This window comes from Athene cunicularia (genome assembly GCF_003259725.1).
Source record: "Athene cunicularia isolate RWA chromosome 7 unlocalized genomic scaffold, athCun1 chr7_part2, whole genome shotgun sequence".
Lineage (NCBI taxonomy): Eukaryota > Metazoa > Chordata > Aves > Strigiformes > Strigidae > Athene > Athene cunicularia.
In genome coordinates this window covers 3,202,168-3,227,789 of record NW_020799108.1, presented here as the reverse complement: position 1 = coordinate 3,227,789, position 25,622 = coordinate 3,202,168, and the positions used below count along the sequence as shown (strand labels likewise).

Here is a 25,622-nt window from a genome sequence, read left to right as displayed (position 1 = left end):
CCAATATATGAATGAATGAAAGCGCCCCCCCCCCCCCCGCCCCCCCCTTATTCTGGAGGCTTAATTGGGTAGTTTTGCTGCTGGTGTTGCTGCCGGGTGCCAGCCTGGGCCTGCCGCTCTGCTGCTCTCCCCAGGGCCTGGGACTGGGGGAGGATGTACTGGCAATTAATGGGGCAGAAGCGAAGGTTGCGCGCCCAGGCTGGCGCCAGCGTCCGTCCCCTGGCTCTGCTTTCTACCAACCAGGAGCTTCCTTCGGAGAGGAGCTGCAGAGAAGGGGTTTGGAAGGGGAGCTGTGTTTCGAAGGCTTTATCACTCTCAATGGGAGATTTGTGTAGACCCAGGGAAATAAAGTGTGGTGTTCCTTCCCACCTTCAGTGCTTGGAATGTATGGCAATGGGCATTCATTAAATGCATCCTCTTAAGTAGAGTAGAAAATGGAAAATTTCCATTTCTTTGAATGTTGCTACATGCTTTGCTTTTCTCTGCTTTTCAGCTAGGAAAGTGGGCTTTGTGGATGTGTGTTAGGTGCTTGTGTGTGTGTAAGACATAATGCTGCAACAATTCATTTCTTTTCATGTCCTGAATAGCTACATGCCAAAGACTGCTGCTGGCTTGGTAGACAAGCTTTGGCAAGACCCTTAGGGACTAATCCAGAGGTTTGAAGTTTGTAGCAAGACTGATTGGATGTTGGGTCCGTTCTTAACCTCTTTTCCCCCATCTCTAATATAGACATGATCAGAGCCATCTCTCTATAAGGGCACTGCTGACCTTTTTGGATGAAAGGAGCTGTACATCGTTCATGGAAATGTACTGCTTTTACACTTGATCATCCCTGCCCGTCTAAAAATAGGTACAACCTTCTCACATTGTGTATTTCACAATCCTGTCGCATTCCTTTTCTGCCCCGTCCTGTCTCCTGCCAGTTTTCTCTTGTGCTTTGTCACCCTTTCAAAGGCTTTTCCATCTTTCCAGCAGGTGGCAAAACTGTGAATAAAATGCCTGGGGTTTTTTTCTCTTTTTTCTTTTTTTGGGTAGAAAGCATCAGTGAGCCACTTAAGGACTGACCACTGCCCCCCCTTGCATTCCTTTGTAATAATAAATATAATTATTAGGCTTTCTATTCTCCAGCAAAAATCAATTAGGAGTATATTGAGGAATGAAAGGCTCAGAAAGTATCTGAAATTGATTTTTGTAATTAGTTTTACTGGTTGATGGGTTGCACGCACATACACTTAGATGTTAGCATTGATCTCCAGAGGATGTGTATATTAAATAGCCTGCTCATGCTTTTTGCTAAAGAAATGAACTTACTAATCTTAAAAAGAGGGTGATGTTGTTGTGCGCTGAGCTGTAGCTGCTCGCTAGCTTTTCTGTAACCTCACCAGAAGAGCAGCTGCCTGAGCTGTGTGATGGTAACTTGCTGAATCTAGTGTGAAAGTGGGGATATTTCACAAGCAGCAGGTCTTGGGCTCTTCCTCTTCTGTGTCTCATATTTGATGGACTGTGTGTATGTAATGAGGGAGGACAGGCACAGGTGTTAAGGAGATGTGTCTGGTTTAATTATTTCAGGAGTCCTTAAAACTGAATGTCCTTCTGCAGTGTGCTTCTATTAAATATCATGTCGCTCTTTCCATAGGAAGAGAGGAGTGACCGGTAACATTTTCTGTTGTGCCATGTGCTGTGTGTTGATGTTCAGCTAATTAGAAGAATTATGTCTTGGCTTCATTGGTATGCCATGTGTGTAGCTTGTAAAGCTCTCAGGGACCCTTGGAGATGAAGAGTGCTACATAAATATAAAATATTGTTAATGTGATGTTCCTCATTAGGCATCCCATTGTGCTGTGGCAGACTTTCGTACTAAACTGCAAAGCAAATACGAATGCCTGCCTTGGTGTTTCTCTGCAAGGCTATCTGGGGGGCTGCTTCCCACTGAAAACTGCACCAACTTCTGGCATTTCTGAGCAACTTGCATCTGCACCGACAGCATCCCCCTGGGCACTGGCCTCTGAAGGATACCTTGGGTTGTCCCACAGTGGCATCGCTGCTTTCTGCATCGGCACGGTCCCAGTCACCAGCCTGGGAACAGCAGGTCCCAAAAGGATTTCTCAGAAAGGGTGGTGAGGAAAGTTATTAAAACACACCCTTAAAACGCCAGTGGGGCTACTTGATTCTTCACACATTTCTTTGTATGGCTCAGGCCCCCAGAGCTTCCTTATAGGAGAAATCCAGGCAAGAAATCTTGCATTTATTTCCTTTTTCAGTTGTAGTTTGCAGTTTGTCTGGTTCTCCAGGAACACCAGTCTTGGAGCAAGTGTAGCTAAAGCTGTCTTTCAATACATATTTTTAGACATTGAGGCTTTTAGAGCTAGTTTCATTTTGAATAGTTTTTAAATCACAGATTTTAAAAAGGAAGGAAATGTTTTGTATTTCTTTCATAAAACTTTTTTTGGGGGGATCCTGAAACTATATGTAAATAATTCATGATGGATTAGAACTCATGGTGTTTCTGTTGTTTTCTTAAAGACACTTTTGCGTGCTAGTTTTGTGGAGTTACGTAACATGATATTAAGGAGCTCTTAAAACATAGTACAACAAATGTAATATTTGGATGGCCTTCAAAATGTGCATACAGACAGGATTTGTTTTTTTTCAAGCATTTTTGGCTAAATCGGTCATACCGACAAAAGGGGTCCCCATGACTGTACCACATTTTAGCACAGAGAGATGCTAGCAAGGATTTTGACTGTGATTGTCCTCTGAAGTTCATTGCAGGACTGAGGTCTTAAACTACTGCTTTTGCTAAATGCACTGTAATCAATATATGTTTGTGGTGTGGTATTTAAGGTGGGGTGCAGGGGAGGCATAAGGAAATAGGTACAATGGATAATCACATCTTTGTTTACTTTTAATTCTGTAAAGATACAGGGTGAAATTCAAGCCTTGATGGGCATTCTTCCAATAACTTGATGGAGCCAGGATTTCACCCCACAATATTGCCAACTCAGTGATCTTATCATGCACATCCCAAGATCTGGAGATTTTTCTTCTTAAAGTCCCTGCCCTTGAAATCCAGGGAATAGAGAGCAAACTCCTTTCTCTGTATTTCGTAATAAATTTTTCTAGCCTGCAGGGCTGCAAATAGAAGTTTAAAATCATGGCCCTAAGTTATCTACAAAGCAGAAGGCAAATGATCTCTAAATACTATTTTCTTCTTCCTTAAAATATCATTATTTCTATGGGAGACTGGACTCGTGACTCTTTAACCCTTGGGGTTGGCAACAAATAATGTAGATGTAAGATGTATAATATGCCCAGCATCCATTGTGTGCTATAGTTTTGTGATCATGACAGTGTCCTTAGCTGATCTCGGTTATGTACCTCTGTGTCCTGTAACCTAATGTTTCTACTAATCACTCTCTGTTGAAACAGACACTGTGAGATGTCTGTAGCAAATGCTGCCTTACACCTTGTACAACGGAAATATCCCCAGGCCTTAGAGGGTGCCTGCAAGATGTAGTTGGCAAGGACAGGGGGTCTCTGGATTTTGAGAAGAGGCAATATCCCCACTGCTGTGTTCTGTGAGGGAATATTTATTGCGAAGGCTTGTATAGGATTTACAGTGTAAGTATGTGCTGAGAGAAAACCTGATCTTTGCTTTCTTGTGCCTGGAGAGCAAAGATACAGCTGCCTACAGCTGAGCTGCTTGCCTAGCTCCCTCTACTACCTAAGGAGAGAAATTCACCTCCAGTTCTAGTCTGACGGGTGTCTGTTGTGTCACACTCCACACATGCCTTTGCCTCTTCGTTAACTTGAAAAAGAGCCATAGGTGGCTATTTCAGATGACGGCTTTCGATACCTAAAGTTGCATGAGATGAAACTCATCAAGACTGCCCAAGGCTGGAAAAGGGAGGGGGAAGTCCCAAGGACCAGTATAGAGTCTCCATCACAGAACTAGCCCAGCTTTATCCGTCGTGTTTGGCTGGGAACCTGGTGTGTGTTTACCATGGTAGTGTTGCTGGGATTGTGTACTTGCTCCCTTATATTTTCAAATGATACATTGTTGGCTTTCAAGAGAAAACTATACCAATCATCTGTTTATTTTTGTAACTAGATGCCTAATATTTAGAGTCTTGCATTTGTCTTAGTCACCAAAGGAATAGTGACCCGATTTCAGGGCTGACAAAGTGATGGATTTTTATTATGACTCATAAATTCTAGCCTCACTATTGCATGTTTCCCAAAAATTTGCAAAGGTCTTTGTCATCCAGTTACCAGATTGGACCAGGCTGGGTGAAATAAAAGAGGATGGAGGGCCGGACTGTAGTGGTATGTGCTTTGGAGCTAGGTTGTGTGAGGTGCCGTAAATTGGAACAGAGAGCCTATTCCCCAAGCATCCCAGTCTCAGGCTATGAAAATATGTTTCAGGAATATGCAAAGATTAAAATGGGCTATGGAGCACAGGACAGAGACACAATGAAGGGAGGCTGCTTCACAGAAGTATGCAGTCATGATGGACTGAAACCCTATCTGAAGGGCTAATAGCATTTCTGTACCACTAACTTTTCTGCTGATAAGGTCCTTCTAGATGAATAGGTTTCAGCACAGCACTCTGTGTGCTTGCAGACATGTGCAGGCTGCTTCTCAGGGATCCTCAGCAGGCAACTAAGGATATGTCTGTGTGAGTGTTTTCTGGTGATCAAGCATCCCGTTTTCAGGGAAGTCTTCTGGTTGCCCCCATTCACTGTGCTTTGGTTCAGCTTGGCAGAGCACAAACATAGTTTTGGATGGCCTGTTGCAGGAAGCACTCTGCAAGTGCACAGCTGGTATGCTTCACCTAGAGAACCTATGGTTCATGCCACAGGACCAGGCTGTGACTAGCCAGAAGTAACACCCTTCAGATGCTCACGGTATGGATGTTGGGTCCTGTGTGCCCACTGTTTCACACAGCTTGCCTTTCCTGCACTGCACTGCTCTCTGATGCACATGCTGACCATGGAAACTGGAAAGTGGTCAGTAAGCTTGAAATCAATAGATAGCGGTCTGTACCTCCCAGGGAAAAAATAAAAAGCTGAAAGCCACTATTCTGCATCGGTTCTAGAAGACTTTCCATAAGCAAATGGTACATTGTTTTAACACTAGTGTTTATCTCAGAAAATTGCATAATTCACTCCTTGAGTGTATGTCTGCATTGCTGGCTGCCTGCCCTTCACAGGTGCATTTGTGGATGTGTGGAAGCTGAACCGGCCCCATGGTGTGGAGCACGATCTGAACTGAAACAGCTTGAGTATTTAACAGCTGCATATCTGGGTATCAGCCTCTTTTCAGATGTGCATTGGCTTCTCCACTGAGTGCGTTTGTATAAATGTGGATTTATGGCTTTGTTTAAGCACGGCACAGATTCTTGTGTTGAATAAAGGTGACTTAAGGAGTAAGAGCCTCCTTCCTGGGAGTGGCCTGCAGGCATGAGTTTTAAGTGTGGTTATTAATTTTGAGGAATTAGAGCCTGAAAAAAGTCAGTGTAGCACAGCTCCATGTTCCTATTTTTAATTGGATTTTGAAGCTCATAATTAATTTGTTAAAAAAGGGGGAGATCCTGGCCCTGTAGAAGTGAGTGGGAGTTTTGCCATTGCCTTCAGCAGAGGAGGATTTCACCATCTATCCTTTTATTCTCACTAATCCTCTGCAACAACAGAAGAGCAGCCTGGCACATGGAAAGGATCCTTCCCATTTCTTCTCCCTGCCATTGCCAGTAGTGAAGTAGGAGGACCCTCCCCCCTTCTCCATTCCCATGCTTCCTACATATGTGCACCTCTTCAAAATATGCTTTCATTTCATCTTCAGGTAAGATGGAAGCAGCCATTAAATAAGCAGTTTATGTTCTTAGTCTTCACGTGCAGAGATACGGAGGTCTCCTTCCTCCTGCCCTCTCATGTTTTTGAGTAGCTCTAGAAGGGCAGGAAATCTACCCTCTTTGAGGTCTCTGGGTCAAGGAGCCGTCTGACATAGCTTTAAAGGTCACCATGCTCCTTTGCATTTATCTTGTGCTACACAGAGCACTGTATGCCAGCATGCTGTCTGGAGCACAAAGAGGTACTGTCTGACATTTTGTGGAACAGGGGCTTGGGTTAGGAAGAAAAAGCATCTGAAAACAAAACTCAGCTCAGGGCTGTGCAAGGCCAGACCAGGAACACTTGAGAGAGGAGCCCCTGCAGCAAGTAACAGAGATATGTGACATCCATGGGTTTACCAGTAATCATGCCTGGCATTTCTGTCTCTCGTAACCTATATATAGCACTGTACATTTTCAAAGCTCTTGACAAATGTTAACAAGCCAAACTCGGCTTCAGTCCTAATAGCCCTGGTTTCGCAGAAAGCTCAGGATGTTTTTCCTTCACCCTTCTGCTCTGTAGGCGACTGTATCATTCAGATTGGCTGTACCTGCCAGATTTGGTTGAGCAGTTGCCTTCTGCATTCGCTTTGCAGCATGTGTAGCAAACATGCGCTGCAAGGCAGTTTGTATGCCTTGCTGTCTCCACTCTAAGGTAAGCACTAGAGAGCGTCAGAGAACCAAGGAAGCTGAGTTATCATCGAGGCTTGTTTACTGACAGCTCTTAAAAATAATGCATGAACTGTTCAGACAAAACCGGTACACCATCATAGACATGACCAGGGCTGGGGAAATCCCTGCAGAAAAATCTGCAAAGGGGAGAGCAGATACAGTGCGCCAGGTAGGATGTCAAGGGCTGGGGAGGGAGAGCGCTGCAACTGCAGCTCTAGTGTCTGGGGCCAGCACTGGTGACAGTGTTTGAACTACAGTTGAGTAACCAGCCCAGAAACAAGACACCAGCACTTGGCTCCTAACAAGCAGTTTCTTGCTTGCTTTTTTTTTCCCCCCCTGAAGAAATCCTATTAAAAGGAAAACCCAAAAGACAAGTCTGCAGAGATGACCAGGCAGGCAGAATCTAAGTGGGATGGTGTTATTGTTGGCTCAGTCCATTGTCCTGTTGCACTTTTTCCCATGGTGGACTGCGGCACACAACACAGACATCCAGACTGGCCTTTCTGCATTCAGGGACTGAGGGACAAATGGATATTTTGGCAGAGTCTTGCCAGCTGCTGCCCCTTCTTAGTTGCTTCACACCAGTGAATCCTTTAATTGAGCTACTGAGCCAGAGAAACTTCTCAGAGGCCAGTAAAATGGCTCAATTCCACTTAATGTCTCAGCCCACTCTGCTGTTCTCTCTGGGGCAGATGACCACTGTGCAGGAGAGCTGCCTGTGCAGTAGGAAGTTGGCAGAAACTCACTCACCATAGAACAGCTTTTTTCATGCATTTTGATGCAATTCTCTTGCCCTTTTTATTTTTCTTGCTCTTTTGGTCTCTCCAGTTTGTCACCTTGAAATACATAGGTCTCCCATAATCAGATCTCACTCCTTTACTTGCTGAATAGACATGTTAAATATAGAAATCTGCATCTCTGCTCTGAGAAATTTGTCTGCTGTGGCCAAGTGATTGTTTCATGTGACTGGCATAGAGAGGTCATGCAGACTACAACTTCAGTTTGGTCAGTGGTGGTTTTTTTAAGATCATCTTAACAATTTTAAGAAAAATGAATAAGTAATAATCCCTTCTCTGTTTATAATTCCCAGATTAGAAGCTTGGTAGTGAAAGTGATTTCTTGTCTGCATTTTATCTCAACTCTCTCCTCTTCTGATGCATCCATACAGTGTTGACTGCGTGGGGAATAGTGACATGGAGTTTATATAGAAGAAGATGCACTGGAGCATTTGTTCTGCAGGGAGATGATAAATTTGCATGCACACAAATACGCTGCACACAAATACATGCACTGAATAAGAAAAGGGCGGGGGGGGGCACAAGACCTTGGAATTCTTCATTAGAAGGTGTTAATGGCTCAATGGATGTTACACCATGACAGACTTGATCTGTCGAGACTGGTTTGTGTTAGAAAATAGGTAGATGTGAATGCAGCAGACCAGAATCTCTCGTTTTATCACTGTACCATTTCACTGCCTTCGGTGGTATGGTTAACATTTTGGGGCAGAATTACAGCTGATAAAGGTGTAGTGCAAAAAGCCTGAAGAACCAGCTGATTTAAAGAAGAAAACATGTCTCCTTTCACACTCATTGTCCTGACGCATAATTTCTTGAACCAAGGAGCAGTTTTTGTTGTCAGAAGCAGCTAAAGAAGCTGCATTCCTAGGGGACAGCAGGCATGAAAGCTCGAGGGGAACACACGTGAGTCTGGCCATGTGAGGGGTAAATAGCAGCCAGGGTAAAGCGGGTGATGCAGTGGTGGTGGTCACTCTAGAGTGGTGTACACCTGCAGTGTGTTCAGGTGTTACTAGAGCCACTCACAGGAACCACTGTAATTCATCTGGCAAGGGCAGAGTGAGCTGAAAAGCTGATTGAAAATCAGGCTTCAGCCACACAGTAGGACAGGCATTTGTGGATGTTCTTTGAAGATGACTGGTTTTGTTAGAAATGGGGAATAAGGTTGTACAAGAATATTAGCAGCAGTAAAATCTGGGCTGGATCCACCCTTAGTACAGTGCTTCATAAGCCCTAAGTTGTTTCCATCCCACACTGGCCATGAATTATGTGATGGGCTAACCTGCCTGAGTGGGGACAGAGGCAAGGTGGGAGGACACAGGGCTTGCAAGCTGAGTGCTCAGTAATCCTGCTGCCACGCTGACTGTTCTCTCCTCCCCTCTGCAGGTGAGAAGCCTTACAAGTGCTCGTGGGAAGGGTGCGAGTGGCGTTTTGCACGAAGTGACGAGCTCACGAGGCATTACAGAAAGCACACGGGTGCAAAGCCCTTTAAATGCAACCATTGTGACAGGTAATGCAGCCTCCTAACACGGTGTTCAAGCAGCATGTGGACTTTGTGAGTAGTGTGGAGCCATCAACTTCCCTGAGACAAGAGACTTGGCTCCCAGCAGAGGGGTCCCTTCTGGCATCCTGTCCCACTGCCTCGATCCCCGAGCCAAGGAGAGACCCTCCACTCTGCCCCTGTCCTCTCTGCCTCAGTGGCCAGGCAAGCTGGCAGAGCAGGAATGGTTCCAAAGCTGCCTAAGCTGTTTCCATCCCACAGCACAGAGAAAGATGTGGGACCAAGTGAAGGTCTGACTGAAGCCTGCCAGTGTCTGTTGTAGGCACAGGATTCAGTCCGTAGGGCAGCTCTTGTTAATGCTCGTAAAGCGGAGAAGACATCCAGAGAGCCCTGGATCACCAGTGATGGACCTCTTGACAAAGTATCTCACAGCTTTCCATCTCCTGGTGCTCTCAAAAAGGCAGAGCTCCCTCTGTTTGCTCTGCTTCAAGGACTACCCCAAAGACCACTGCTGGCTGCTTGTGTTTTGGCAGGGTGAGCCTCACAAAACCGGTGGGCCTCACAGATACATGGGTGTATGACAGGGGGCATGGGGAGTGTGTGTGGCTGTTGTGCAACAAGTGCCCCAAATCTGTAGGAAACCTTTAGGAAAAAAGCACTTAATTTCTGTTACAACTGAGCCCAGGACTCCAGTGCTTCCCCTGAAGTGACAGGGGAGAGTCAGTAAAAGGCATAATTTTCAAAAGCATGAGAGTGATTTAAGCACATCTTACAATTCATAGGTTGTTTTGTGTAGGATCAGTGATCTATGCACATTCCTACTAATTAGTGAATCTTTTCCTACAGTTTTAAATCTCACCCTTGACATCTGTTTGATGTGGGAAATACTCTGCACCTTCATTCTGTGTGGGCCCAGATTTAAAATCCTGACAGGTGCCCAGAGCCAGAGGTCCTGAAGAGTCTCTCATGCAACAGTCCTCCTCTGGGCAGTCAGCGATGAGGGGCCAATTTTGACTGGTGAGCTGAGCAGCCTGCAGCTCCCAGTTGGAGCCATGGTTATCGCCGCTCACTGCCGATTCCTTTTTGCAGTCCTCATCACTCTAGCTGCTTGAATGAATGGTGAGCTCTTCTGAAAAATGTGGTCATCCTTGCTTGGTGCTGAGCGTTTCTGAAAGCTGGGTTCTTTGAATTTAGAAACAAAACCAAGAGAAAACCCTCCCCATCCCCAATCCCAATTGATAAGAAATTGGGGTGGAGCAAAAGCAATTACCCCTGTAATGACTCTTGACAGCACTGACAGCATTGAACAATGAGCACTTCTCCCCCTCACACCCCCCAGCTGGAGATTGGCAGTGCCCTGGATGAAACCTGGATCCACTATTGAGTAATCAAATAATGTGCTTGCATCTGAACATGTTATCCAGCTAATCGTATTTATATATATTTTTAAAAGAGGCTTAAGAAAATTACCTATCTTTTTAATGCAGCACTAAGGTTCTCTGCTCTGATAAGGAAACGTTTTGTAATACAATAAAGGCTTTAGGAAGCCTCTGGGTACACCAGACCAGCCGAGAACATGCGTGGAAAGAGGATGTGTGGGACATAAACAATGGACCCCATCCTTTTATGGGAAGGAAATTCGATCATTTTCACATCCTGCCTGTCCAAGAGCTTCATCTCCTTAAGTGCTCTTCTGCCCTTGTCTCCCCTTTTCCCGTCCCCTTTCCCCCACAGAGGGCTTCCTCTTGGATTACCTTTTGTTCTATCCCTGGATTATCTTTTGTTTGCTCAGAATGAGGGACAGGATAAACCAAGTAGGGACCTCTGGAGTTCTGCTTTTGTATAAGCACCTCTGTGAAGGAGAACAGTTATGTTCTCTGTTTTGAATGTAAGGCATTGTCTTTCTCCTTTCTTTCCTCTGAAGAACAAACTAACCATCCTGGCCCCACAAACACACACACACACACAAAGCCCCAGGGTTTTTGTGTCAGGACAGACCATATTTTAAACAGAGATCTAAAGAAATACAGTCAGTATTTTCAACTCCTCAGTCTCTTTCAGCCCTTTGTTAAGTATTCATTCTTCTCCCTCTACATGTTATTTCTTCCTACCTAGGTTTTTTCTTTGGCAGCCAAGTTACTCACTGCAGTCAAGAGAGATATTCCTGCAATCATTTAATGCATTTCTGTTCTTCAGCTGAATCTGTAGATGAAGGAAAAATATTTATTAATAAGTTAAGAGTGCTGGGAATTGTGCACTGTTAAAGTCCATGCACACACCATCTGTGTGTGAAAGTAGGAGACAGATTTGTCTTTACTCTCCCAGTCAGTTGTTCCAAGCTTGTAGAGTGACAGTGCCTGTTCTTCTTTTGGCCCATTCTGCCGTACAACTATTTTTCCTTCTTTTCTCATTCACAGATCTCTCTACTACCGCCTATTGCAGATGTCGCCTCAAGCAAGCACTGAAATATGTACCTAAATCTGTCCATAGCTATTTAGGCAGACTTTTAATGTTAAAGAAGCTTCTTCTTAAGCCAGGGTTCCCAGCTGGAGAACAGTTTCGCGTTATTTGAACTACTACCCTTTATCACACCCCCTATTATATTGACAGGAGTTGTGGTCACTCTCTTAGACATCCTGGTTTGTTTAAGGAGCCTTTTGGAGCTCTTTTAACAACACTGACATAGCACAAAACATATGCCTGTTGTTGAGAGGTGAAGGCCATACCTTGGCAATCAGAGCATGAAAGTGGTGATTCAGATAACAAAGAAGGGGAATGTTGTGCACCCAGTCTGGCTGAAATTCCCTTCCCAGGCTGTTTTCAGATGTATTTGTGTCTCTGACCTTCTGGCTCACATCAAAGGGGTATTAATGTCCTCCTGTACAGGTCAGTTTTAAAACAAAAGAGGTAAGTCACGATTCTCTTCTGCTGTCCCAGCCCTATCTCAACACCATGCAACCAACGGATCACATTGGTAGTTACGGCTGGCAAACTACCACTGGTTTCAGTAGCACCATATGTATTGCAAGTGGTGTGTGGTTTGGTGGCAGCAGGGGAGAAAGGAGAATCAGCTAAAGTGGTGTGAAAAGCAGTGTACAAGTCTCTAGTGCCTTCCAGACACCAGGGATATGCTGGTTATAGCATTCCCCCGGAATTCTGCTCTTCAGAAACACAGGCTAGGGTTATGTTCCTCACACAGTGCAAGCCCTCAGCACTCCAAGGGGAAGAGGATGACAGGGTAGTGGCACTCGCTTGTTCTGCATAAATATGTGTTTAGGAGGTGGCAATTTAGTGCCAGACTATTGGGTATGTGTTGCTCTGCACGTGCATGCGCATGTGCACGTGGTTTCCTTTTTGACAGCAAGCTAAGAGCATACTTAGCTGTAATGAACACATCTCATAGTGGAGAATCCACAGCTGGTAAGAAAGATGGCTGAGCGACATATTCTCTTCTCTCATTGTAGTTACCTTCCCTCTTTCTCCTGCAGAGGCTTCAGTGCCGAGCAGTACTGTGTTGCTAAGGAGATAGAGCAAAAAGAGAAAGCAGGGAATCATGTTTGGGAGCAGGGAGTTTATGTATCACACATCACTGTATGACTTTCAGAATGAGGATATCTTACTCTAGCATAAAACTGCCCTTTCTAGGAAGAGCTGGATGGGGGAGGGATGAGGGGGAAGGTTGTGGTGGGCCCATGTACAAAGTGCAGAGCTGGTGTGGGACTGGAAGAGGTGTAGAGCCAGAGGTGTGGAGCAAGGTCTTGTCTCACGGGCAGCGCTAGAGACCCGCAACCTGCTGTTTCTTAATTTGTGAAGAAAGGAGTTTGCCTTGACAGCATATCCTGTGGACCTTTTTTTCCACTGCTGTGTCTAGTCCCAGAAGGAAAAAAAATGTCTCCACTGATCAGTAGCTTTTTTTGACAGTGTGATTTAGCTGCAAAATTTTTTTTTACTTACTGTTGAAAATAAATGTCAACATCCACCAGCCTTAGCAAGAGATAGAACTAACCAAATTAGTCAGGAGGAGGATGTGAAGAATTAGTATTGTACTATTTTATTAGCTATAAACTAGCAAATATGGTACCATTTTATTAGCTATAAAAATATTCTAGGGCCGAAAAATATACTATATGCTAATACTGTGGTTACTGATGTGAAACAATGTATTGAATCCATATTTTTAATAGATCTTGCTGTGCTATGACTCAGCATCCTTTTTCTTGGGTTGCATCTGTAATGGAGACAATTGGAGAGGAAAAGCTGTGCTTGGGTGGTGGTCTTAGGACTAGTCCTAGACTGAAGTGCCAGCTGGTGCGTGTCTTTTTGGCAGCCACTCAAGCTGTTGTTTCGTTTTGGCAGCCCTCGTAGCCAGAGCATGCTGCTTTCTCAGTTTAGACTGACAGAGAGATGTTGGTCCAAGGGTGTATTTTGGCACCCTAGGGCTAGAAAATTCTAGCTGTGCTGAGCCTGCTGTTGAAAGCCAAGTGTCCATTGTCAGATTCTCGTCTGTCTCACACTGCTTCATGTAGGAGCTTGGAGGAATGCAGCCTCCCTCCTACTTTGAAGTCTTTTTTAATTTTTTGCCACTCTGAAGGTATTAACCCCCTTGTAAGCTGCTAGAAATCAGTAGAGAACAGCTGATTTGAGCAGAGCTATGCTCATCCACAGAAGATGAGTATCTAGCTTTTCTTGCAAAAGTTGCCTTCTTGCAAATTTTCTTTGTCTTAAAAATGCGTATCTCGATTGTTTATCTCTGCATGTAGATGCAGATAGATTGCCTGTGCAGGGGAGTACTGCCAGCAGGACAGAAAACAATCCCTAGCTATTTTAAACCTCTTCGTTTTTATAGTTCTTCTCTTTCTCAGCCTTTCTCTGCTTAGGGTGTTTATTCTCTGAGTGTTTGCCTTTAGATTGAGTGGTCTTTTTTTTTATCTTTGGTTTTGTTTTTTTTTACTGAGTAGTTAAATTTGGTTTTTTATCTTTTCCTTTCTGAATAATACGTAATACTAAACTACTGCTTTTTTGGAAATATGTTCAGTGCCCATGTATGAGCTGTCCAAATTCTCATAATAAACCATTTGGATATTCTTCATACCAGCATCAGTGGCTTTCTTATACTCTGAATCTGTGGGGCAGTGAAAAGACATTCCAGGCAAGTCAGTTCTGGAAGTAGCTTTTTGTGCTGCCCTCAGAGCCTACAAAACCAGTTTTCTCAAAACAGATATGTGGGGGTTTGTGTGATATTTATAATAGATGTTTTTTGATTTTAGTAGTAATAAATAAGCCAGTGTCTTGTGGCATAGAGTGGAAAGAAGGCAAGCCAAGATTTGCAGGGAACTTGGAAACCTCCTGGTTTTTAGCGCTCAACTTGAAGTATGTAGTCGAAGTTTAATTTCTGAGAGTGCCTGAGTCCTGCCTCTCTGACAGTCAGGCTCCGTTTTAGGGCTTTGGGGTAGGCAGCCAGAACCACTGCCCGCTTGTCCTGCAGTTTGCTCTCTGGTGCCATACATATCTTTAATGACACTGTGATGGTGGGTGTGAAATGGGTTTGTGCTTTTGATCTCATTTCTAATGGGTATGAAGTTGAAAAACAATTCTTGCTCACTGGCAGTCTTGATAAAATGGGGTATATATTGAATGACAGGGAAGAAAAGCACTTGTCCTCCTGAGAATTTATTCCCCTGATCACTCGGACAATATCTTGAAATGCCTGAATTTGGGCTGCTCCTCCTTCTGCTGTGAGTGCCCTGCAGCATGTCTACTATAGGGCAGCTGTTCTAGAATAGTAATTCCTGATAAACTCTTTCTGGGGTTGTTCTTCTCCTCGAGTAAGTGTATTTTATTCTGACTGTCTTAACCCACTTCCCAAGTGGATTAAGTAATTTCAAAAGAAGACAGTCATAAGCCTTCAGAGAGTGAGTTAATCAAGAATAGATGCTTCATTTCAAATTCATGCCCTACCTTATTCTCAATTAACTATATGTTTAGACCAGCCCTAAAACTCAACTAGTTCTCTAGGGTCGCTGCTCTGTCCGTCTCATCAGCATCCATCTACATCTTCAGAATGTCAAAACATCATGTTTTCTTACAAGATGGAGAAAAATTACTTTGTGGATAAAGAACAGAAGCCGAAAGCTTCTTTTTTTTCTGGTTTTACCACACTTCTTATGTGATTTACAATGTCATTGCCTTCTTTGTGTCTCAATTTGCACTCTTATAAAATAGGCATAATACCTTATCTTCCCTCAACATCCTTCAGGGAGATAGCATTCATCCAGATCCACATATTAACACCCAGATTCCAAGTAGAGAGTAGGGGACAGATATGTAGCCTGACGGATTGTCAGCTTCCAATCTCTGAACGAGCATTCTTTCCAGTTTGGAGTTAGAAAGGAGAATTCAGTTTTCAAAACTGGCTTTGTACTTTGGTGTTTGTTGCAGGTTCTGAGCACTTGAGAAAGCTGGTGGGTTTTTTAACTGGTGTTGCTGAGTACGTGAGCAAAACTGACTTGGTTTATTTATTTTTTTATATATACACACATGCACTTATACTAAATATTGGATTTTATACTACAGGTGCATAGATGAGCGCTCTTCCCTGATGTTTGACTGAGTTGAGAGAAGAGGGAGAGAGAGGAACAGAGAAAGGAGAAGAGTAGTCTTATTTAGCTGCTGAAGAGCCAGGATAGTTGGCCGTCTGTGGTCACAGAGGTCAATCACACAGAGTTTAGTGGTGATCCATGGATAATCTAAAGAATGTCTCCAAATTCGAATATATATTTCCTCCTGCATATAAGGAGGAAGGAGCAGAAACTCTGTATTCCCAAATTCTATATTTATTTCATTCCCACTTGCTTTATTTTGCAGGTGTTTTTCCAGGTCTGATCACCTCGCCCTCCACATGAAGAGACACATCTAAATATCGGTCAGCTTGGCATGGATGTCATCTGAGCTAAGTGTTGTAAGATGAAAGTGGAACTCAAGTTACAACGCGCTACCTTGCAGGAGAAGAGAACTTGATCACGTGTAATCCTCTGTACAGAGACCACATGCTCACACTGTCATGCACCCTGTTATACTTCAGTACGTACATCGGTTCTTTATGCCTTGCCCCAGATGGATGCGAGAAGATGCAGGCGAGGAATTGGTATAGAGGTGAAGTCAATGAGAAGGAACAATTGCTTACAGTACTTCATCGCACTTGGATTTGTTTCCTCTGTTTGCCAACGGAAATCAAAGAAAACAGAGGAGGCTTCCCTGCAGGTGGATGGCAGTAGGAGGGGCTTATTTAACTTGCTTCTCGATGCAACTCAATAGGAGAATATGTCGTCTTGAAGTTGCATATTTGTAGCACTAACTTTCTTTTTAAATAGATGGGGGAAAACAATGACCTAGAAAACCAAATCCCAGTTTGGTAGCCAAAATTAACCTCTTGGTTCATTTGTTCTTTGTCTGAGAATTCCCAATGTTCAGTGCGTCAGACTTTTCACAGACACTTTGACCTGTCTTGGTTTTGGTTCTTCTTCCTAGAACTGAGCTATTGAGATCCTTTTAAGTCAATACCAGTGGCCTTAATGGCAGTAGACTGTGGAGTGACACTTGTGACACAAATACCCTCTTTTTGGCCTGAGTTTATGTAGACTTCATGGAGGACTATATTTTTGTTGGTTGTTTTTATTTTAATTTTTGTTTTGGCTATTGCACAACATATGCACTAGGGACTCTGGAAGCTGCTGCCATGATGGCTAAGTAGCCAAGGGATGAATCCCTGAGAAACAGCACCTAATATCTCTGTAGGCCTCACCTTATTGCCATAGCTAGGACTTCTTGTTTATTTGTTGAACAAAAAACTTTAAAAGCTTATTTGGAAGCTTAAACATTTTTTCTCTTTTCTCCATGAACAAGTGATCTTCAGAACTCCTTGTCTTCACCTGGATATTGGTCTGGGACTGGCCACACAGGCATGACTACAGGATTCCTTCCACATCATGTGAGCATGTTAGCCACAACCCACAGTGACTTAGTGATGAATTATGTTGCTTTTTCTTGCTGTTCTTCTATTAACCAATTTAAAACATTAGACTTTTGTTTGTGTAAAGAGCACCTGCAGACATTTTAATTTAAAGCTAATGTTTGTTGAGCATCTTACACACAAAATAATCCAAGCCAAAAATCCTGTTCCAGTCTCTGAGTGGGAAATCAAGAACCTCTTCCAAGTACAATGGCTCCATTCAGCATTAGCCTTTTAAAGAAATTATCAAAGTCCTCCTTTTCCATTCATCAATTTAATGCTGTAGCCCACTCCTATATGGAAAAATATAACAGTATGAACAGTGAAGGAAGGGTTGGATTTTACATACAGCAGTGGGGCTTTTCCAAATGATTGGTCTAAAGTATTACTAACCTAGAGGTCCATTTTGGCCTACTGTGTGAACCATCAAGGAGAAGTGGAGGTCTCATGCTCATCCTTCAGTCCTATTGATAATTTGATTTTGTTGGCTCAAAGTGGATTAAAGTCTTCATTACAAAAGAAAACAAAAAAATGTATCTTACCATAACTTGCATTTGAAACTATTTGGCACTGGCCCTGACTCCAAAGACTGCATTTAGGACCATAAAAATGGCCTATGCAAGCAGGCAGGTGGTCATTAGGTTGTATATTTTGTATATTCTGGGACCATCCCTACAAGATGTGTCTAGAAATGAAACAAAATGGCGCGTGGTCCACAAATGGTTGCTGCTCTTTTATACTGTATTAGCCAACTGCCCTTCTTTGACTGTTTTGACTCATTGACTGTTAAATATTTCCCTTAATTTATGTTTTGGGAGGTAAAGCTATACTCTTAAGGGAAAAAAGAACAAACAAGAAACTTGATAGATGTTTAAGAGACGTCACCGGGATCCTTGGCACTTGAATTCTCAGCATGTTGCAACCTTTGGTTCCAGTGAGAGATTGAATTTAATCAAAAGATGCTGTTTTTCCTCACAGTTTTCACAAAACACTGTGACTGTCAACTGAACACTTTGGGGACAGGGGGGAAATACGATGTCTGGCCCATATGGTATGAAATATGGACCAAAATCTAACCATCTTTTAGGGACAATGATGTAACATTTGTGATAAGAGCATGACAGAGAGCAAGAGAGAGAGTGAAAGAAAGAAAAGAAAGAAAGACAGAAAGAGAGAGAGAACAAAAACTGAGTTTATTCCAAAGATTTAAAACTAACTATACTCTATATGTGTATATATATATGCTTATATATATATGTATACATTTTAAAATTGCGGAGCACTGCTTGCTGACAATCTCGTATTTCTCTACTTCTGTATTTGCATACTTTTTATGGCCATTCCACCCAGCTGTTCCACTGGGACTGAGGGCCCTAGAATCCAATTTGTGTTGGAATATATAGAGCATCCTGCCAGATGTCTAATGGGAACTGAAACCTCAGCTGTGTGAAACTGTAGAGCATCTAGTCAGTGCATTTAGACTAAAAAACGGATAAGAGAATCCTAGAATTTCATTACTGTAGTCTCCTAAAGTGTGTGCTCTCAAACCCACCACTATGATATTCATTGGCTGTGAACCTGCATAAATATCCTCCTTTGACCTCTTAACACACCTGCCTTTAGACATGCTATCAGTAGTCTACAAAACTTAATAAAGTGACAGTTTAAGCACCAGACTCTTTAAAATGGAAAAAAAATCAAGCAAGACTGTTTATTTACTTCCAGTTGCCATTCATGGTCTTGTTGACATCTTATTCAAATATGGCAGAACAAGGGCCCCATGGAAAAAAAAACATGCTGAAATATGTGATTATTTTGTTGTAGAGGCAGGCCTACATCTAAATCATGGATCCAGATTGCCTAAAAAACATAGAGAAAAGGGGGATAAGAGACTTAACCAGATTTCTGATTTCTCAGGCTCTCTCTGTAGCAGGTCTGGAACTCTGAAGCCAAATTTTGAGCTTTGGGATCATTTTCTATTTGTAAAGGGAGATATTTTTCACCTGTATACATGATGTACTAAGTCAATCTCTGGACTTCAGTTTTTGGGTGCTCATATGCAAGTGTCTTAGTCATTACTAAAATTTTGAACCACAGCCAGTATTTTGTAGAAGGAGTCTCCATTTTGGAAAGGCATAATTAGTGACACATTCCAGGATTTGTTTTTTACAATGACAGATTTTTTTTCTTTGCAGATATTTTAAGCTGTGCACTTCAAATTTGTGTAATCTGTTATAGCTAGATCCTTTTTGGGCTTGTCTCCTTGCTGAAATTGTACAGTTGTCCTCTATTTGTAAACTATGACTAGAAACAGACTAATGAGGAAAGGCTAATCCTCTCTGTAAGGCTTCTTGGAAGCAAACCCGTAAACGGATGAGTTGGTGACAGTTATCCAGCTGTAGAAAGGAGAAGCTTAACCTTGTTTCCTTCATGCTACATTTATGCCTATTTGCAAAAGAGAAGCTGTTATGAGAAAGTTAGACTGTGGTTTCCAAGGCCATGGAACTATAGGTTAAGAACAAATTGAAACAAGTCCCACAAAACAGAGTACGTAGAAGAAGCAACTAAAGCAAATGTGAGTTGTTGTGAAGAGCTAAATAATATTTTGCAGCAGGGCAGTCAACCATAGAGTCATGCAGGTGGGAAGGGGCCTCCAGAGGCCATCTTGGCCAACCTCCAACTAGAGCCGATTGCTCAAGGCTGTATCCATCTGGGTTTTAAATATCCTCAAAGATGGAAATTCTACCATCTCTCTGTGCGAGCTGGACCAAGTTGACCACCTTATGGTTAAAAAAAATATTTTTCTTAAATCCATGTGTCAAGCAGGAATTTTTCATGTTCCAACTTGTTTTCAATGCTTCTTCTACTGTGCACCTCCAAGAAGAATCTGGCTTCTTCTCTACGCCCTCTGTTGGGTATTTGTAGACAGCAGTGATATCTACCCTTACTCTTCTCTTCCTAAGACTGAACCATGTCTCTCAGCCTCTCTTCATCCACCATGTATTCCAGAACCTGATCTGCGTGGTGGCTCTCTGCTAGGCTCACTCCAATATGTCAGTAATTTTCTTGTAGTTCAGAGACCAAACCCAGAATATTCCAGATCAAGACGTTATTTCATATGTCACAGTGTTGATATAATTTATTTATTCTGGATTTTTCCATTTTCTAACTGAGACAAGCTATACTCCATGACAAGATTCTATTTTGAAAAGTGATTTAAGAACAATCGTTTAGGAAGCACCAGTATAAAGAGTTTTCTAATCAGATTTGCTAAATCTGTGTATAAAAATATGCTTCTAGAAATACGCTTTCTATGCTGCCAGTCTGAGGTCTGGCAAGCAAAATTCTGTTTTTCCAACACAATCGTTGCTGGTTTACCTTGAACTAAAAAAATGTACAGTTTCAGTTATACTATATGAAATATGAAGACACATGGTGTTGTATTTTAGTCACTTTTTAGACAAAACCAACACTTCAGTGCATCTTTGTTCTGTTTGGTTTTCTCCTTAAGAGATAAAAACCCACCTGAAATACTACATGTGTTCTATAAAGGTTGGTCTAACAGAAAAGGGGATTCCAGGGTCCAAAGTATTTTTCACTATCCTAGAGTTGTTCCTTTTTAATAGCCAGTTCTCAGCCTAAAAAATTATATTACCTGGATAAATTGGCAAATGAAGAAGAGAAGGGACAGAGTGAAATCCTAGATTCTTTCAATGTCTTGGAGCAATCTGATCTAACTAAAATGTTTTTTAAACAGAGGGTTGAATTAGGTGACATCCAGAAAAACATTCAAACATTATTTTTTCTGTGTTTCTATAATTCATTTCAGAGTTCTCGCTGATTAAATGTGTACTGGTTCCAGTTCTTCCCAGTCTTGTGCTGGTGGAACAGAACTTCATAAGGTTTCTTCATGAGGGAGACTTAGGAGGAAATCTTAAAATAAACCAAAACCCTTAGCAAACCAGTTTGAAGCAGTATCATACCATGAGATGTGTCACAGCTGCAGGGACCAACCAGATACTATGGAAACAAGTTTGCTGGCCCAAAAAACCCATGTGATGTCTCAGAAATGGTTTCCAGGACCTGAAATCTAAGGCAACATATATTTTTACAAAGGTGAACATTAACTTTTTTTATTTTCATTCGTTCGTATTTTCCTCAGGCTTTTTGGATTTGGGTTTACTGTTTTTTTAGCTAGCACATTTCCACTTAATACATGGAAAGCACTGACCAAACACAGTTGGGGAAGAAGAACCTGAATGCGAGAGGACCCGCCCAGGTCCTTGCTTTTGAAAGTATTTTAACTTCAGGAGTAAAAAGATAACTAAACACTAGGGTGTATGGCTAACATGGAGTTGATCAATATGATACTTGCAGTGAGTGACTGTATCTTATCTGTGACCTTTCTGATATCTACAGAATCAGGCTTTTTCCCTCATTTTTACCTATCCCTAGACAATTTGGGCTTTTTAGCTGTCTCCAACACAAAGGTTGCTCCTAATTAACACAGTTTGTTTATCTGTGTACAAAAGAGGTCATAATTGGTGCTTTTGACAAAGCTGATGAAAATCCAACTTGCTTAAGTGTTTCCTTTTCTCTGCCTGTTCCCTCAATATGTGTCAAAATATTTAAATTTAAAAAAAAAAAAAAAGAAAAATTTTGTAAATAATTTAATGTTATTAGGCCAGCACCCAGTGGATCAAGGGCTTTTATTCCTGATTTCATTCAGGACTTGGCACATCCTGTCATTCCATCTGGTAAGACTGCTTTTACGCTTTCATATCCTGGGTGATGCCTCTAACCCAACACTCTTCTAAAGTTCTTTTTGCTGATTTCAGATAGAATTGCACTTGCAAAGATCCCCACATACCAAGAACAAAACCAATGCTTGACAATAACTCTATTTAACTCTGTTTTGAAAGATGAAAATAATTTCCTCCCAAGATACTACAACTACTCATTGACAAATTTCGCCTGTCTTTCATTAGCATTAAATCTACGCCTTCTTGAATGATCATTCCCAGATCAGGCTTGGATATTCTTCTTCCTTTTGTCACATATGTGTCACTTTTTATTAATAGTCTAGGGATGACTACTGCAGTCTTTCTCCTCCACAGCTCTACACTGGCTTCAGTGGCAAGATTTAGCATTGTAAGCACTGTAGGATCTGGCCTACCAGGTACTAAGATCTGTCTCATAAAGTTGAGACTTTCTTCCTCCCTTAGAGGAAGAAGCTCAAGTCATACTCGTGCTATATAAGTTATATATATAATGATATAATTGTATATATGAATTATATACATAAAAATATTGAGATGGGGAGTAGGCTGCCTTTATCACCTCAAGAATGGGTTTCCCTACCTGAAAACTTGCAAACGCAGGCGTCATTTTTCGAACAGGGTTTTATAGTTTTCCTTAATGCTTGTTAATGGCATTTTTTGTGTAATAATTGGTTGGAACTCTTTGCAATTTTCAAAATGAAAGCGTTGATGATTTTTTTTAAGTGCTTTCGTCCTAACTTCTATATATTGCCAGAAAACAGGTTCTCCACCCTATCTCTGTGGGTGTGGATGTACAACAGTATACTGTATATACCTACACAGAAGAGGAAACTGAGCTACTGACTTACACTTTGTAGTAGCCAACCGTGCCTATTGCTTTGATTTAGGGAGGGCCCTTGCTGTTGCCACTGCGTTTTAGGAATCATGTCAGCTTCTCTAGGAAAGTTTTCAACAATGCTGGAAAATACATGTTGCTGTGTACTGTGAATGAGTAGGCTGCAAATTTGGGGAGTGGGAGGGGAGGTGGGAAGGGAGGGGGATGAGGGCTTAGCATGTACACACTATAAGTGAACTAGAATGGACAGAAAGGTGACAATTTTAGCCTTTATTGTTGGGCTCTCGGGGAAATGAAAAGCTAACACGCAGTCCCTGAAAGGCCTGATGGCTGAAGGGCTGATCTTTACTTTGTATCGTGCAACATACATTTTACCCGTCACTCTGTATTTTAAACCCCAGGCCTGTCAGATTCTGGAAGCAGATCACAACACTGGTTTAAACACTACTATGTTACCAAGGCCATGTCTCTACCAGGAAGTTGCCCTACATTAAAATATCAGTCTAGTTAAAATCACTTTTTAGCTGCACCTATTACTTGATTGCCTGGATTGAGTTTGCATTGGCATGCTATGCAGTTAAGATGAAGTGTTAAGAAATGCTTCAACCAATTAAGATACCTCTACAGGAAGGTTCTTGCACAAATTTAAGTACCTGGTTTTGAAATCACTGCATATAAACCATGACAACTTTTCTCTTAGAAACAAGGCCTTAGTTTAGCATGTCAACTCATCTAGTTGAAAAAATAATAATGCAGGCTGAGATTTTTTTTCTTACTTTGCAAAGTGGCCTGTTTTCTTTCTTTATCCTTTGAAACCTTTCTTGCTCTCTACTACACATTTAGACTTTTGTTTGGGGGATTTTTTTTTTAGCAACAATAAAAAACAGTATGAATGCTCCCTATTTAAAATAAAAGACAACATTGCTTGAAGGACTTTCATTTTGCACTATAATTTTTCTTTTACCAGATGTGTCTGACAAGTGCATTTTGGAGATGCCCTCGGTCACGTTCTCTCAGGCCTACTCTGGTATTTCTAATATATCACAGAAGTACCCAATCTTGTAGCCCTCAGTTCTGCCTTTTTTTGACATTTTATTTTTTTTAAGCTTTTTATATATATATATATATATATAAATATATTACTTTGTCAGTTTTTTTGCTGTACAAAAAGTCTTAAGATTTAAAAATATTATTTGTATTATATGATGGTGGTATGTTAATGTTACAAAATTATTAATGAAGAAAAAATTTATTTTTGTTACTGGTCTGTTTCATAATTCTTTTTTAAATTGGTATATTGTAAGATATCTATGCAAAAATGTTATGTGACGCATTTTTATTTAAGAATGTAATATGTGTAATAAACAGTAGAATGTGTTTGGCCCGACAGTGTTTAGTGTGCCTTGTATATTATTTCTTTATGAAAACTTCTGTGAAATGGCTTTTGCATATCAGTTAAGGCTACGGTTCTGTAAACATTTATTTACATGAAGTATATAAATTCTAAGTATGCTTTAGCTTATTAGAATCACATTTTTGGATTTAAATAGTTTCTTTTTTAATGTATTTTATAACAGTTCAGGTGTTGCTTATATTCATGCTGTATCACGTGTTGCTTTTGGAAAAGATGCTCAAGAAGAAGGTTCTTATCCTTAAAAGCTGACCAGATTTGGCTTTTAATACTGCTTCTGTTGGAGTCAGTGACCTCTTGTTACTCAACAGTTCACACTGGTTGAAGATTTCAGCCAGTATTACTTTTGTAAAAGATAGACAGAACACTTGCATTGCATTTTCCATGCCTAGCTTTAAACCATTTGTCAGCTAGTGGTCAGAATAGGACTAGACTTTGAGGCTTCTGAGCACTAGTGCTGTGCTCTAGTCTGTGTGTCAGGCTGTCTCGCAGGAGTGCAGTATTGTTCTCTTTCCCCCACCTCAGTCATTTAGTCTACGTCTTTAATGTCTGCAAAATTGCAAGCACAATTGAATCCACCTGGATGGTCAAGTACTAAAAATGTATTTAGGCATTAAAAACAGTCATTCTGAGCACAATTACTCTGTAGTGTCATGGCAGAAAATGAAATTACTTTTTCAAGTCAGGCTGGTATCCCTTTAGGTTTTTGCTGTCTTGTGCTCACACACTGCAGCAACCTCAGTGGGTATTGCATGTGAACATCCTATAGGGCTCATCTGATGCCAACTTGCTAGCTTTTATTTCTGGGACAACATGCCCCACTTGCCCTGTTGGGAAACCTGCCAGAAGTGGCAGAGGGTAGGATTCCTCTCCTGATATCTGCATCTAGAAGCCCCGATGACCATTCTAACCTACACATTTATACTCCCTCTGTAGCTAATGAAGAGACATATCCAGAGGTGACTCACTCCAGGGGATGAGTTGAATGCAAAAGGAGCTGAGGTGATACCAAGCATTTCTGGAAAGCCCCATGGTAAGTTGGAAGACAAAAGTCCCAGTGATGCCCATGGCTGCTCTAGTCACTCAGGTTGTATCAGATATTTGATGATGGACCTAATTTGTAGTGTTTGGGTGTATGTTAAAAAACAGCTCTTGAGCACTGGAAAAGGGTTCAGCACAGGTCAAAATTTTGGGCTTGTGTTCCAAGTGGTCAAAATGCACAGTGCTCTGGCTGTTTCAGTGTGGCAGTGATATCTTGGTGTCACTCTTACAGAGCATGAATGACTGAGGCAGTCAGTTGTCACAGAGTTTTTAGCATCCTACCATGAAGATACAAGACTCAAGAGACAAGATGGTCTCTTTGTTGTAGGTTGAAGTATTTGTATGATGTAGGTATGAATGGAGTTATGTATGACACAGAATTCTTTCTTCAAATAGAATTTTGACTTCATAGCCTTTTTCTTGTAAAGACAAGGTCCAGGTTCCTTCACGTGCTGTATTCCTTGAAAACCTCTGGAAGCTTCTAGCATCTCACCTGCCTTGAGCTTTCTGACAGTTACATGTCTAGACAAAGGTACTTCTAGTGTAAATTAGTCCTCTGCTCTTCACCCATGAGAGAGGCTTCCAGAGAGCTCTGGAACAACCTTTTTGAAGGAAACTGGGGCAGCATGGCTGTGTTTTTTGGCCTGTATTCAACTGGCATGAATTGGAGGGAGGATTAGCAATTACAGGTC

The 25,622-nt window shown here is 41.8% G+C and overlaps 1 protein-coding gene across 1 annotated transcript in view; it reads left to right on the top strand.

Moving 5' to 3' along the window:
- KLF7 (Kruppel like factor 7) overlaps nt 1–23,860 on the top strand; it is a 34,536-nt gene extending 10,676 nt beyond the window's left edge. The window contains exons 3-4 of the mRNA XM_026853198.1: nt 8,740–8,863; nt 15,719–23,860. Coding sequence (XP_026708999.1) covers nt 8,740–8,863; nt 15,719–15,770 — 176 coding nt within the window. The 3' untranslated portion in view covers nt 15,771–23,860. The remainder of the gene's footprint in view (nt 1–8,739; nt 8,864–15,718) is intronic.
- The last annotated feature ends 1,762 nt before the right edge of the window (nt 23,861–25,622 follow it).